We start from the raw sequence: 15749 nt of genomic DNA on the forward strand, positions 1-15749 counted from the left end.
CCTGACACTGAATATGAGTCTTGGGGAATGTTTTTTCCCTCCTTCCCTCATTTTACCACTGCCTCTTTTAGGCACAAATGAACTGTTCCCTGATGAACATATTCACAGAGACCTAACCTATCCAACCACCTCTCTTTCCTGTCTGCCTTTGTGAGCCAAAAATGTACAGTGGTACCTCGGGATACGAAATACCCAGGTTACGAAATTTTCGGGATACGAAAAAATCCCATAGGAAATAATTGTTCCGGGTTACGAATGTTTACTCGGGTTACGAAAAAAAATTTTGGTGCTTTTTTTGGCTTTTTCGCACGAAACGCGGCTTTTCCCCATTAGCGCCTATGGCAATTCGGCTTACGAAGGCTTTTCGGGTTACGAAAGCGGCCGCGGAACGAATTAAATTCGTAACCCGAGGCACCACTGTAGTAGCATACCCTCCAATTGTCCCAATGTGACAAGGACAGCCCCAGTTAATTCCTGTCATTCTGCTTTTTCGGCTGCTTTTAAAATGTCCCAGTTTCTCACACCTCCTCCCTCTTACCTCTTTGTCCCCAGCTTACTGCAAAGTGAGTTCAAAGTGCAAACGTAGTTCATGCTAAATTAAGTCTGCAGAGTAAAGGATAGAAGGCCTCGGAATCTTGCCATTCCAGTTGACTCAGACAAAAGCAAACTGCTGCAACTTCTCCTAGCTTGTGTGCCCTTCCTCATTTATAGGTTTTACCCTCTTGACTGCACTCCAACATTGCTTGGCCATATGTCCTGGTTTTCCTCTGTAAAGTGTTGGAAGGTATGTAGGAGGTTTCAATTCCTCAAGGATTCTTTCCATATCATTAGGCTGTACAAATTGAAAAGCATGTATTATAGCTGAACAAGCAGTGGCCAAAGTTGCATCTTCCACATATGTATCAACTGTGACATATTTGGGTTGCAAAAATGTAAATAAAATATTCTCAAATGTTGGTCAAATCAATCACAATAAGCTATCAAGTTGTCCTCATTTCATTTTCTTATGGTCTAGAATGTAGTAAACCTCTGGTTAACAAAAAGATCTGTAATGAATGATGCTATACATATATAATGGTTGTGAATAACAATTTATTTACCATAGTCATCAACATGTGGTAGGTAGATTCAAATTTGTTCTAAGTTATGTTCAATCAGATTCACTTATTGAATGAACAAGACAAGAAAGAAATAGTTGAACTGGTTTCTAAAGCACTGATTTCTTTTTAATGGGGTACAAGTGGATTTTAAAAACTGAATTTCAAATGGATAAGTAACTCTATTCTGAGAGTGAGTAACATTTGGCATTCCTAGTAGTAAACAAAATTTCAATACATTGTATTTTGCCATCTAGTCCAGAGTTTGTTTTCGTCATAAATGACGTAACACAAAGACAGATGTTATCCAACACTTGAAATCGGTTGTGTTGGTGCAGCATTAGGACAGCAAGAAAGACGATCACATTTATGTCATTCAATAGAAGGACATTCCATGGAAGTCTCTTACAAAATTCATATTGTTAAGTTATCTTATATCCCTATAATATGTCAATTGTTTGTCTGACCTTTCCATCCATCCAACTCTTAATGGCTTTGGGTACTGCTTTCAGTTCTACATAGACAAAGATCATCATCTAGGCTGCAGCTAGTAAGTCAGTATTTAATCATTGTATTTATGGAAGTATAAAAGCTAAAACTACACAATTACTTTTGGATTGAGCTGGGACACAATTATTAGCAGCTTGCTACCAGAACACTTGACGATTGTGCATACGTTTGAACATTTACAACTGTGCAAAGAAGAAAAGCAGGAAAGACAAGGGGAAAGTATTTTTGCTTTCAACTGACCTTTTAGAAACCCTGTGTGGTAGAAAACACATTTTGAAACCGTAATGGAATATTTATAAAATGCGTATGTGATCAGGCAATTGTTTCAGCAGCAAATATTAAACAATAATATCTTAAGGTGATTATTTTAATTTAGCCAGTCCCTGGAAGATTCAATCAAACATAATCAAAAAGTGGCCAGCTACACTTGTTACAAGCACAAGGTGAAAGCTGACCACCAGCATGCTGAATTTGTTAACAATTTATCCCATCAACATAAACCTCCAGGAAGCAATTCCAGAATATTACTAGCTTATAGGGAAATACATATATCACAAGTGTTAGGGTGAAATCTCATACTGATGACTACATCTTTTATCAGCTAGATAAAAGATCAGCCTGCAGACAACGTTTGGACGTACAGTAAATCCCAATGTGTACAACCCACTCAACACCACCTAGCTTCTAATCCATAAGATAGGGAAGATTACTTTTAAAAAAAATTGCACCAGAAAAGAGGAAACAGATATTTTTACATGGATTGAACAACTCTGTTGAATCTAGTGTCTACTTTTAGGAAGGAGGAAAAGAACCTGAATGTTCTTGCCCAGTTGATGGACAGCCAATGAAGGAGACAGTTTGGTGCTCACCTGTCCAGTCAATCTATCCCATGTGGATTTTGTGCCTGCGATCCTGATGATTAATGCCATCAACACAGAGGTTGTCTGGATATGCTGCCTCATCAGAGGCAACATTGACTATTCTCCTTGTCATGATCTACCCCACCAATTTTTACCCCTCCTTGGTCTACCATAGGAAGGGGCCAACCATGCATGATTATCTTTCCTTCCTCAGTAAGACCTTTATATCAGTCTTGGGGCCCACAGTTACATTTTTTAAATGTGTAACTTGCTGTTGGTAAATGAATGTGATCATCTTTCTTGCTGTCCTAATACTGCCCCATCACAACCGATTTCCAGTGGTGGATGACGTCTCTCTTTGCATGGCAACAGCTGACAATGGCCAGTGTGGGAGGAAACCTAATATAGGCCTGGTTCCAACCTTGATGTCACATCCTGTGACTTTTAGGCCCAGGATCTTGATTCAAATATAACCAATAGTGATAGAAAGGTTCACATCATGCCCCAAAAGATTACGAAGTCTGGTATTTTTTCACCCATATTACACCCTGAAAGACACACTTGTTTCCACAATGTTTAGTTGTATAAGGGACAGCTCAGGAAAAAGGACAGAGGGAGAAGACCTTCAGATGAAGGAAGGTGGTGGAATCTGATGAATTTTGTTTCAGTATCTTTAAATTTTGTTGTATTCAGAAGGCATTTGGAAAGTAAATTAGCTAATATACATTTCCCCCCTTGAAATAATTGGGAGGTTTAAAACTTTGTAGAATTTTAGAAAAAAAAATCCTACTTGAATTGGTATTATGTTATCTAAAGTTGACTGAATTCACCCATTATTTGTTTGCAACACCTTCAGTTACAATATGACAGGACCTTGGTTCCACTAAAGAATTTATTTCATTTTAATGTTGCTTACTACTTTTAGTTAGGTATCCTGATGTTAGCAGAGCATAAAGGGGTTTGAATCTTTTTTAATCATTTAACTGATCAAGTTTTAGTGGTTTGACCTTGCTCTTAAGCAGCCTTCTGCTTTCTTGCTGTGCAGAGAGAAAAGGATGAATCTGATGAAACACCAAACAGAGAGGCTGTTGCCTGATTTTCATAGGTCCTCACTGTGCTTCCTTTGATTAAGGGAGAACATTTCCTGTGAGCTGGCTCAAGGAACATGAATTAGAGTGGCATTATTAAGGGAAAGAAGAAAATAACATCATTTGTCTGATGCCAAATGTTTCCTGTGAACAATGTTTGCATGTTTGCCTCTTAGCAGTAGCTGAAGCATCAAATGCTGCTTTCTTCAGAGGCGTGCTTTGCAACAAATATTAACTTTTATGTTATGCAAAATGATGTACAGAATTTATTAACAAAATCCAACTTTTTGCTGTTGCAGTTGCTGTTGTTATAGGACAAGAAGAAGAAAGTGCAGCCTTTAGGCTGCATATGATCCCTCAAGTCATTATTGTGCCCAACAAGGGTCTCCAGAAGGCATCACACACACACACACACACACACACATGCACGCACGCACGCACACACACACACACATTAGGAGAGGTGATAATTTTGATCCCAGAATGGACTGCAGTATCTTTCCAAGCCTCTGAGTGTGTGTGTGTGTGTTACACTGCAGTGCTGTACACATGTACATGGAAACCACTGAACTTCCCATTGAGTGTAGCCCTGCATCACTAGTGTAGCACAGTGACAAACAATCCAATACAAATCAGTGACATAGCTGTGTTAGTCTGGAATATCAGTGTACAAAGGGATCTTGCTTACTGCTATCTTCATGCATCTGAGGAAGTAGACGAAGTCTATAAAAGCTTATGCTACAACTTCATCCACACAAAGGTGCTATAAAACCCCTTTGCATGTAACACAAAGTTTATTTACTCATACCCATCTAGCTTAGCAGATCTTAATCTCTAGTAAAAAGATACTCAGCAATCCCTGATTGGTTCAATTTAGGATTGCCATAAATCAGAAACAACACCAACAAAATGCATCTTAAAAGTGGTTAACAAAGAGTTCCTCTGTTCAAATCCTCTCCATTATTAGCTTACTGGGTAGCATAGGGTATGTCATTTAACTGTATTTTGCTTATTCCTTGTGAATGAATGAATGAATGAGTGTGCGTGCGTGCGTGCGTGCGTGCGTGTGTGCATATATTAGACAGACATCATCTTTCTTCTTTATCTCCTCTATGTGCCATAATGCTATCCAGACTTACAGGGCTGTTGTAAGCATTAATGAATAAATCTATCTTGAAAGAAAACTTTGAACAGTCGTATGGTATATATATTCTTAGCATTAGTAATTAGCATTAATGCTTAGCATTAATAATAATAATTGAAAGACTTTTGAAATTATGTATTATAACCTTTTGTATAATAGGAAAATGTATTAAGTAAAGGTAACTCAACAATCATTTGGAAACATGTATAAAATATGAACATTATGTTTAAAGACAGAAAGACAGACAGATCCTTTACTAGTTTTCAGTCACACATACCACATCTTCTGTTTCAGTTCCTATTATTCTTTTTTGATTTTTGTTTCACAAAAAGCAACACTCCAAAGAAATGCCAATTTACAGCCTTATCATCAAATTCCTTCAATTATGCTAATGGGCTCTGAGATAAGATGAGGTGTTTGATTCATTTTCATCCCTCCTTGATTTGGCAACACTCTAATTAGTTTATCAGAGAAGCATTTACAAAATGCATGATATGGTTATAAACCTTGTCCTCTTTCTAAATTTATGCAGGCAAGACCTGGTAATATGTGCAGCTGAAGTGACTGTACTGGGAGTAACTACAAAAAGAAGCATGCCCAACAACCTCTGTTCTTCTCTGCTTTGGCGAAAAACAGGGCCAATATTTATAGGTGGCCTGCCACATCGCTATGCAACAAAGCAGGTACTGTATTTTATTCCGTATTCCATTTTATGCTCACTCCATTTCCTAGATTTCCTGCCTGAAATCACCTACAGATGGTTTGCTTTCAGAATTTCATCATCGTTGATCTTATCCATGCTTGTTTCTTATTATGGTTGAAACTGGAAGGGGTGGTTCATTCAGACTATCTGAAGGACCATATATTCCATATGAGCCCATCTGAGTTCTAAGATATCTGAGGAAACCCATCTCTAATCCTCTCCAATGCACCTTTCCAGGGATGTTTAGTAGGAACAATGGCCTGGGCTTTCTTGGTGGCCTCTTCCAGACTTTGAAACGTCCCTTCTAGCTAAGTTCACTTGGCCTCCTCTCTGCACTCTTTTCAGTGATAAAATATCTTTTGTTTAAAAAATACCAACAGCTTTTAATTGGTTGTGGCAGAGGGATTTCTTTGATGGGCTACCTTTTATCTTTATTATGTTTTAAATGTGTTTTAATTTTGTTATAAAAATAAAATGTTAATAAATTTGTTTATTTTTTATTTTATTTTATACTATACATTATTTTACCTGTATTTTGTTTTACTCTGCACTGTAAATTGCTTTGGATCCATTTTGGGAGAAAGGTGGTATGTAAAGAATACTAAAATAAACAGATAAAAATTCATGGGTGACCTATGGATAGAGTGGAAAAATTGCTGAGCATGCTAGCCTGAACTAGTAAATCTAGAAAATAACACAGTTGTTGTCAATGTTCATCCATTCAATTTTTCATGTACTGTAACGTCATGATCTTATGTTTTTATAAGATGCTGCATAGGTAACAACATTATTTTATGGCTTTGGCCACTCACCAGATTATGAATGTTTGTCATTATTTATGTAGAATTAGAGAAGATGATTAGAGCTCAGATGACTCCCTGGGAATATGCCTAGTGCTGTAATGGAGCCTGGGTTCACATGATCAAAGTCCCAAGACTTTTTGATAAGCTAGGACTATGATGTCCTCTGCCACTCCCAAATCCCAACTGAGTTTAACTGCAATCCCCATAGAAGCTGGAGGGGAAATGCATTTTGTGAATTAGTGTGTATTATTATAGGCTATCACCACTGCAATCCATAGTGTTTTGCAATTGCTTGCATTTGAATTCACAAGACCCTTTAACATTAGAGAAGTTCTGCCCCTCGTAGAAATGAAAGCTGCTAGAAATTGTTTTAGATCATTGCAGGTGCCTACATTTTTGAACTTTCTGTAGGGGTGTTGCTTTAGAGAATGTCCTCATGAAAGCCTACACTTTATAATACAACAACAGTTCTTACCTGCCTCTCCCCAAGGCTTGAGGAGTAGAGCATAGATGAAAACACATAAAAACATTTGAAAACATTAAGTTAAAATGCATAAACATAGGATACATTAAAATCATCCAAAATAAATTTTAAAATATTTGTTGTTATTGTTGTTCTTAACAGCCATCAATCCTGACTCATGGCAGCCCTGTCGTTGAGCCATCTCCGAGCATCCCTATCCCACACTGCTCTACTTAGGTCCTATAGATTCATGGCCTTCCTGATTGAGTCCATTCATTTGGCATGCATTCTTCCTCTCTTTCTACTACCTTTATCTTTCCCAGCATTGTTGTCTTTTCTAATGAGTCATGCCTTCTCATGGTGTGCCCAAAGTATGAGAGCATCAATTTGATCATTTTGGCCTCCAATGGAGACTTCAGGCTTGATCTGTTCAAGGACCCATTTGTTTGTCATTTTGCTGTCCATGCAAATCAGATTGGCTGTGATCCCAGGATTTTTCAACATGCTAAACAAGAAATGGACAAACATCTGCAATATGTATATGTAAAGATAATCTCTCAGTTAAGGGCCTCCTAAAATCCCCATTTTCCCTAAAAAGATGAAACATTAATTTTTATAGTTTTTTGTGAATTTAGGTTGAAACAAACAGGAAGCTGCATTTTACACAAATAAATATGGCTACTAGGGAAGAATGATGAGTAAATATTCCATATTTTGAGGTGAAATTGTCATAGAATAAGAATATGGTACAGCTGAAGTGCTTGCAAAACTGGTAACAACAAAGAGTTCTGGAAGTGGTGAAAAATGATGCTGCATGCAACACATCCTTTGTTCCAGACTTTTAGCCCAAGCCTAGCTCAGTAATGTATATGTCTGGAGTCATTTTTTATATCACATATATTTGGTCTTATCATTGGTGCCATCATGTTTCCACATGAGAAATAGTGGCATGGTCAAGTCGTAGTGTGCATAGGGATATAGCACAATGGCCATGGCATGCCAGAACCAGCCCACAGTCCACCCTGTCAGACATGTTTGTAGATGCCACTTGCTGAATATGTTGATGCTCCAGGGATCCACTTTCTCAATATGTTCCTGCTTTAGGGATTGTGTAACATGTATCCAAACACTGAGTGTAATGTTCTGAATGAAAGCAATGAAAACATTAAATAAGAGTATCAGAAAAGACTGGATTCAAAGTATTAATCTGGGCATGGGGGATTGACATTGTGTACTGCAGTATCTTAGGTCTCTGTCAGCAACTACCCTTGAGGTTTACATGGGGGAACAACGTTGGCAGCGTTCTGTATGCACATTGGCCCTCGTTGCAACGTGGAAAGCTGCAACTCCGTGAATTTCATTATTATAGCAACTCCATGAATTTCATAGGGTTTTCTTGGGCAAAGAGTTGTCAGAGGAGGTTTGCCAGTTCCTTCCTCTGTGTACTGAACTGAAAATCTGAACTCAATCCACACCACAGAACACTCCAAATTTATTGTATGCATCCAAGTCTTGCCGTACACTGATGAGTGATGTCCTGCTGGAAAACCAAACAAAACCAAACTGAGTGCCCCTTTTTCCATTGGAGTTTATGAGAGGTAGCCAAAGCAAATGCTTTGTTTATTGGAATCCAAAATAAGTGAGCTGTCAAAGTCACAACATTGTGAATAGTCTGCTCTTACAGTGGATTCAAAAAAATATATATGAAAATTCAAAGCAGATGTATGGATTATTTTGATACCCCAACCAAAAAAGCAAATCTTTAAACATGTTTATATGTGTGCATGCAAAGCCATTGACTATGTCCTTTCTGTTCTTTCTCAGCACTATTTGATCCCCTCATTCTAGCCTCTTATAGCACTTTGTTTTCTCCCTTCCTCAGTTATTTCTTCCAAGAGAGAAATTGGACCACATACGTTTTCTTAATTATACAAATAATGATTCAGTAGCATTCAGCTGATCGTACTCATTTGGTAACATTTGGCTTATAACATCTTCTCCCTGTTCTTTTTAGTCCAGAATAGATATTCTCCAACCTTTGGCCTTCATGCAATTTTGACTTCAGCTTCCAGAAACTTCACCCATCATAGCCACTGATCAGGAATTCCTGAAGCTGACTTTAAAATAAAATAATTATAATGAAAAGACCAGAGAAGACAAGAAGTAATTGACGAGGCAAAAACTGAAAACTACTGGTCTACTATTAGGGATAATATATAAGGTCTGAATAAAAAGCAGAGGTTGGTAGATTAGTTTTTAGCATGAATATAATGACAAGCGGAAGCCATCCATAACTGAACTATTATACAATAATGCTCTGAATTTTACAGCACCATCCTAACACCAGTCAGCTATGGCTGACTTCACCTCATCATTAGATCCATTCTTATAAAATGTAACTTTTCAAACCCTGGCAGAAATTTCAAAAATGCTTGGTTGATTTCCTAGCAGCCATCTGCTTCATGATTTCCTCATTTCTATCAAGACATTACCTGAATATGCCTATGAAACATGTTATTAATTTACTGTTAAAAATTCTTCATGTGTGGGTCCAGCCTGCTATTAACCTTAGTGGGGCAGTCACATCCCAGATGGGGCCCTAGGACAGCAAATTTGCTACTCTTCACCCTAAACTGGCAGGACCTTTGTCACTCCGGAGATCTACTGCTAAGCTGTGCAGCTTTCCATGACCCAAAATTACTTTCCCTCAACAATGGCACCACTGCCTCACCCCATACAACCCCATCCACCCCAATATCCAGTGTTTCCCATCCCCACTAATATCCCCATAAGCCAGCTGCTCAATCTCTCATGCAGAAAGGAGGAGGAGAAAGGAGGACACAATGGCAAGGACAATGACAGTAAAAGCAATGGATGTGGAGGGATCATAGCCTGTGGTGGTGAGGGTGGAGTTGACGACAGCCAAAGTACCCACGTTTTCTGAGATGGAATAGTTATCAGTGCCTAACACTGAACAAAGATTGAAGGTACACTCTGACTGAAAGACTGACCATAGAAAGGGCACATTAAAATTCAAGACTCATAGGAAGGAGCCTTGAAACTGCCTATCCATAGTTAATTCCTTGAAATACCATATGAGAAGTCACGCAGGTCCCTGGTCGTAGTCTTTCACACTATGCTGAAGTATATTCATTCTCAATTTAGAATATAATAATCATTTCTAAATTTTCATCTACACATAAAAATCAGCACATTTCAAATACATCAGAGACCTCTTTTGCCCTCTTTTTTGGTGATAACATTTCCTCTTTAGGGCGATACCTAAGTGGCCTTTCTAACAAACATCATTATTACAACTGGTATTATATATTTCTCATTTCATCTTATTTCCGCACTTTGCACCAGAAATGAGTACTATATCACCTGAGTGTTCCTTTTCTCCTGAAAGCTTTATGCATTTAGTTTCATTACAAGGTGTAATTATGCTGAGGAGATTTCTTATACAGAGAAAGAATATGAAATAATGACAGTTGACACTTTCAGTGCTATAATAATAATAAGCCCAGAAATAAAAATTGCTGCAGCAATTACAGCAGCACAAATAACACCATTAATGCAATCAATTGTTAGCTTGAGTATTTGACAACAACCCTTAATCTTCTTTCAAGTGAACCTATTTTACATTTTCTGCATTAGAATTCAATCTAATTAAACAATTAAATATACTTTAGTTACCAAGAAGGTAACTGCACTGGAATCTCAGAATTCAGATATAAGATATTTATATTAAGCAAATTATTTTCTTGTACAATAGCATTCCTGTGTTGTTAGATCCGCACTGACAGCTTTAGTTGGCTTTTCTTCTTTGTTTGTTTGATTTTAATGGCCATGATACTTGCCTTCAAATATCCTGGTAAATATGTGTATATGTTAAGAAATAATAATCAAAGGATTCTACTAAAACTCTTGGAAGATATGTTGTAACGATGACAACAAACTGTTTCAAATATCAGAGGTCTTCAAATCTACAGGGGCTTCACAAAGCATGCTTCTAACCCTAGAATCAATAACCAAGATCCCTTTTAATGCCAGCAGAGTGTAAAATGTAGCCTACCAGACATTCTGAAAGCTGTCCCAAGGATGTTATGTTGGATTTTGCAGCCGTACACAAGTTGCTAAATAGTACGGTCCTTAGTGTAATCTGGAGTTACACCAGATTATTGCCACAAAAGGATTCCAGTATTTGCATGCTGCTTGTCACATTGGTTGATCCAATCATGTGATTCTCCAGGCTATTGGCAGACCAGGGCAATACTTTGGGGCCCTCACTTAACTAGAGCCCACAGGTTCATGGCCACACCATGGGAATGTCTGTTTCAAAGGGAGAATGTTCTAGGACTAGGTTAAATGCTACCATCCTGCCATCATCCATGTGTTTGGACACAGTAGCCATACTGGCAGAGGATGATGGGAGCCATTTTCCAACACATCTAAAGAACATTAAATTTAGGAAAGTATCAGAAGATCTGATTTTCAGCTGATTTTTGCCAAGTTGCAGAATTTGTAGTAGAGCTTGAAAAATGGGGAATGGTGCTCCTGGATGCTCCTCAGACACCATCCCCCCATGCTCTTTTTAAATGAAAAGAGGAGGGAAGCTGAAACCAGTATTGGGCTTTTGGCCATTTACAGATTCACCTATAGCAAGTAGTGTGGTTTGCAGCTGGTTCTGCAAGTGGGATAAAACTGCTGCTCCAGATATTCCACAGAGGAGGAGGAGGAGGAGGTGGAGGAGGAATCATCATCATCATCATCATAGAGTTGGAAGAGACCACAGGGGCCAATGAATTCAAACCTCCTGTCAAGTTGGAAAACCAATCAAAGCATCCCCAACAAATGGCCACTCAGCCTCTGTTTAAAATCCTCCAAAGAAGGAGACTCCACCACATTCTGAGCTGTATATTCCATTGTTGAAATGTGTTGAAGTTACCCATCTCTTCTGTAGACCAATAGTTCTGTGACCTCTCGGGAGAACCAGCTTGCACATTCTGGGAAACTGAATGTACACACTAACTTGCCTTTATGTTACTTATTGTCATGCCACCCTATAAGATGATGGTAATGTGAGTGTATTTGGAAAGCACACGTGGAAGTTGAATGCATCTGCAGCCCCAGCTCTTGTCACTCCTCAGTCAGCCTCTGTAGAGAAGACAGGGCACTAATGTAGTTCAGATACTGGAAGCAACATCAATCCTACCTTGTGGAAGATGAATTTGTCAACTCTGAGACTCTTGTCTTGATTCCTTTTGAGCCCTAGAAATGGATTCCAGCTATTCTTCAATGCATTCCTACATCTATTTCTTTCCCCTGGCTTCTGACTGTGTTTCCCATTTTCCTGAACTTGCACTGTTAATGACCAATGCAAATGGTTATTGCTCAATGAAATAAACTTAAGACATGTATGTCTCCAGTCTAGAACATAAGCAGCATTCTCATATGGGTGTACAGTATATAGTGGGGCAAGGAAAAATGCGTAATAATGGATAATCTGAATTTCAGGAGAAGTTGCTTCTTCTCAATGAGACATGTGACCTTTGCATTGAAAAATACTTGAAAAGGTTCTTGGGTATTGGACATTTTCTAAGCCTGTGCCTTACAAGAAGAATGCATATTTAGGAATCATGCCAAAGTAGTATGAGACAGCAGGATACAATGACCTCTGTAATCACATCTTTATTTTTCACAAAAAGAAAAACTAAACCTCATGTAGAAACAATTGTCCCTAGTAATACATCTTTACTGGTTAATTAAATAAAAGAGAAGTCAAGTGAGTGAAGGGCTGTGCCTATTTGTGTCCAGTTTCATTTCATTTAGCCACTCTTTATTTTACTGTGTAATCTAATGCCATTTTCAGAAATGAAAGACACAATTTATGGAATAATTTTCAATTGACTATTCTCCTTACATTTTAAGAAGCTATCTGAAGAGCACTAAAGAGTTGATGTCTGGCAAAGATTTTTTCATACAATTTTTCTTCCCTTACTTCACTGCAGCATTCTAAGAAACCATGTATACAATTCCTAGTGATCTTGGATATTCTGAAATAAGTGTATAGCTTTGGTAGAAGTATATGCTTTTTGCAATCTATATGTAAATTGCTCCCAGTCTGGTTCAATCCTAAACTGAAGTGCTTGCATACATTGAACTGAGTTCCACTGAAATCAATGGGACTTATTTCCATATAATGGCATGCACAACAAGGCAGGCTGCAGACCTCAAAAACACACTAACATGACTTTTTCATTTCAGTTTTCATTCTGGTAGCCCACCTGGAGATGGAATGAGTTTTTTTCTTCCCTCCAGTGGTTAAATTGCTGAAAAGGGATCTGAACAGTATTTTATAATGCCTCTAGTGTGTTAACCCTAAGACATTCTGTTGTCGGAGAGACAACTGGGTGTCAGGAAATGGCAGGGAGGAGGAGGAATGGGCACATGCATGTCTGTTCCTCCTTGTCTCTGGCCCATGCCTGGCAAAATGGTGTTGCATGCCATCCATGGCACATGTGCCATAGGTTCGCCATCACGGCTCTAGGTTATACATTTGTAACTGCCCACTAGGAATCCAGCTACCCTTTCAATAAAACCCAAAATGATGTTGTGCATTGGAGGTGACTCCCTAAGGAAAACTCATGGGAACAACGCCCAAAGTTTTGAGCCTGTCTAGACATTACAGAATTTAACTGGATAAATCTAAATTCCATTATGTAGCAGAGATTCATTATTTCAGGAGTTATTCAGACAGAGGAAATTAATGGAAATGTAATCTCTATTTTTCCCCTCCAGTTGATAGGTGTGGACATGAACTATGTTACTTAACATTTTTAATAATGTCAGGGTTGATTTTTTTTAAAATTATGGGATATGGCTGGGTTCAGTGGAGACAGTTGTGGAACACATCAGTAAACAAAGCACAGGACAGCCCTGTGAAGGGCCCAAATATTTCTAGGCATCTTCTTGTTCTTTTTGTCATTAAAAGCTGATCAAAATACTGTAGTCAAGTGGCAAACAGTTGTTGTTTTGGGCCTTCAGAGTCAACTCTGACTAAAGGCAACCATACCTTAGGGTTTTCTTGGTGAGAATTACTCAGAGAAAGTTTGGCATTGGCTTCCTCTGAGGGTGAGAGACTGTAATTTAGTGAAAGTTACCCAGTGAGCTTCCATGGCTGAACAGAGATCTGAACCCAGAGTCCTAGTCCAACACTCTAACCACTGCACCACACTGCTTCTCAAGTAGCACATAAATGACAGCTACTGGAACATACAAATAAGATGTGTGACTCATATGTAGGAATGGATAAACCCTCTAAGCCATTAATAAAAAAGACTAGAAGCTATGTTCCATGTGACTCGTTTTTTCGTAGAGCTTCTTTCCCTCTCTCCCTTGAATCCCTCACCCCTAAACAAGTTCCAGAAAATTTCCTAAACCTCTGGAGTATGTTTTTGTGGTGGTTGGAAAGGCTGCAGTGAGAAGGAGAAATTGCCACCATTGGGTTCTGCTGGGGTGTGAGCAGGCATGTAGTTTTGTGTACAGTTGACTGAGTAAAGGATTTGAGGTTTGGCCTTGGTAAGGATGTTAGCAAACAGAATTGGTTAGCTGGCAATTTTAGAGACAGTGTAAAATAGAAATAATTGCATCTGATCAAAGGTTAGCAAATACTAACTTAGTTGTATGGAATGCAAAGCATATTGTAAACCAGTAGGATACCTGCTGTCATTCTCTGAATCACTCACTAGGATCTAAAACAATGTACAGTGTCCAAGAGCTGCCGGAGGTAATCAGAACCTTGACTTAAAATTTGAAGCTCAAAATGGAGTCTCTGTCTATAACTAGACTTTTCAGAGCAAACCATGCCTGTCACCTGCTCCTTGTTAACAGGCATTGCACTGTGGCTCTCTCTGCAGTGACTATATTTAACTTGTATAGAGACATCTAGTGAATGCTTCTGGAAACAATTCTAGCAGTTTTTAAATAAGGAAGGAAGTCAAGCTGCTTACAGCTTTCAGACCCGGAGCTTGAGAGAGAAAGCTGCTGAGTCTCCTGCTGACCAGAAATCATTCTGATTGCCAGTGTCCAAGTGTAATCTTTCCAAGTAAGGGTTTTATTGCAGTATTTTACTCAACAGGGTTTTAATTGCTTTATACTTTACAAATGCAGGGATTCTTGGGTGTTTGGGCTAGACACCTGATGCCATCTGAATGCATCTCTTTTGCTGGAGTAAAATACAAAGAAAAGCCCCCCCATTCCCCCCCCCCCAGTTACTTAGGAAACACTTTTCTCTTTAATTCACGAGGAGAAAAAGGGTGGGAAAGAATGTGATGACAAGTCAGTGAACTCTACAAGGAAGTTTCATGCTGAATTAGCATTACAAGACAGCCAGCATGGCATGGGCTAAGATTCTACATTGCTTCAGTAAAGCATAAATATCTACCAGTGGAGTTAACGCTACACTTGCACAATCCCTATATGGAATACCAAAGCACAGCAAATGAAACAGTGAGTGTGCATAGCTGCAACCTCATTACACAATGCATAATACACAGAGGCAGCATGCAATGCTCAGTGCTCATTGACACACTGTCCTAGGTGTATGATTACATTTCTGCAACAGTTCCACATGTGGAACACTGTTCCTGCCAGCACCAGCTAGATACAGCTGTCCTGCATTGCCCCCAAAAAACCAACAAAACCTCACATTGTGCAATTTATGTCTGCATATGTCACCAACAAGATTCTGGCCATGGTGTGCTGTACTGGACAGACTACTGGGCTTTGACTCAACTTCATTCTCTACACAGTGGGTGCATAGACTCTTATCAACTCAAACTTAGATTACAGGATTGTTGTGGTGCTAAAATGGAACAGAATTAATAGAATTCCTATGAGAAAGGAGAGGAGAGTACAAAAGCAATAAATAACTAAAACTGATTATAGTTCTCATGCACTTGCAGAAAATCAATTGAGATGAATTAGTAATACCGTGTATACAAGGCAACTGTGAAAAATCCATGTGTATGTAGCTGTTGAGGCACACCCAACAACCTCAGTACATAAGTCTCCGAGTGA

At 38.7% G+C, this 15749-nt stretch overlaps 1 protein-coding gene across 1 annotated transcript in view; it reads left to right on the forward strand.

Moving 5' to 3' along the window:
* Nucleotides 1–15749, forward strand: part of LOC121925326 (protein eyes shut homolog) — a 361923-nt gene that overhangs the window by 237756 nt on the left and 108418 nt on the right. The window contains exon 10 of the mRNA XM_042457345.1: nucleotides 5232–5382. Within this exon, the coding sequence (XP_042313279.1) occupies nucleotides 5232–5382 (151 nt within the window). The remainder of the gene's footprint in view (nucleotides 1–5231; nucleotides 5383–15749) is intronic.

The sequence above is a fragment of the Sceloporus undulatus genome, chromosome 1 (assembly GCF_019175285.1).
Source record: "Sceloporus undulatus isolate JIND9_A2432 ecotype Alabama chromosome 1, SceUnd_v1.1, whole genome shotgun sequence".
NCBI classification, from domain to species: Eukaryota; Metazoa; Chordata; class Lepidosauria; order Squamata; family Phrynosomatidae; genus Sceloporus; species Sceloporus undulatus.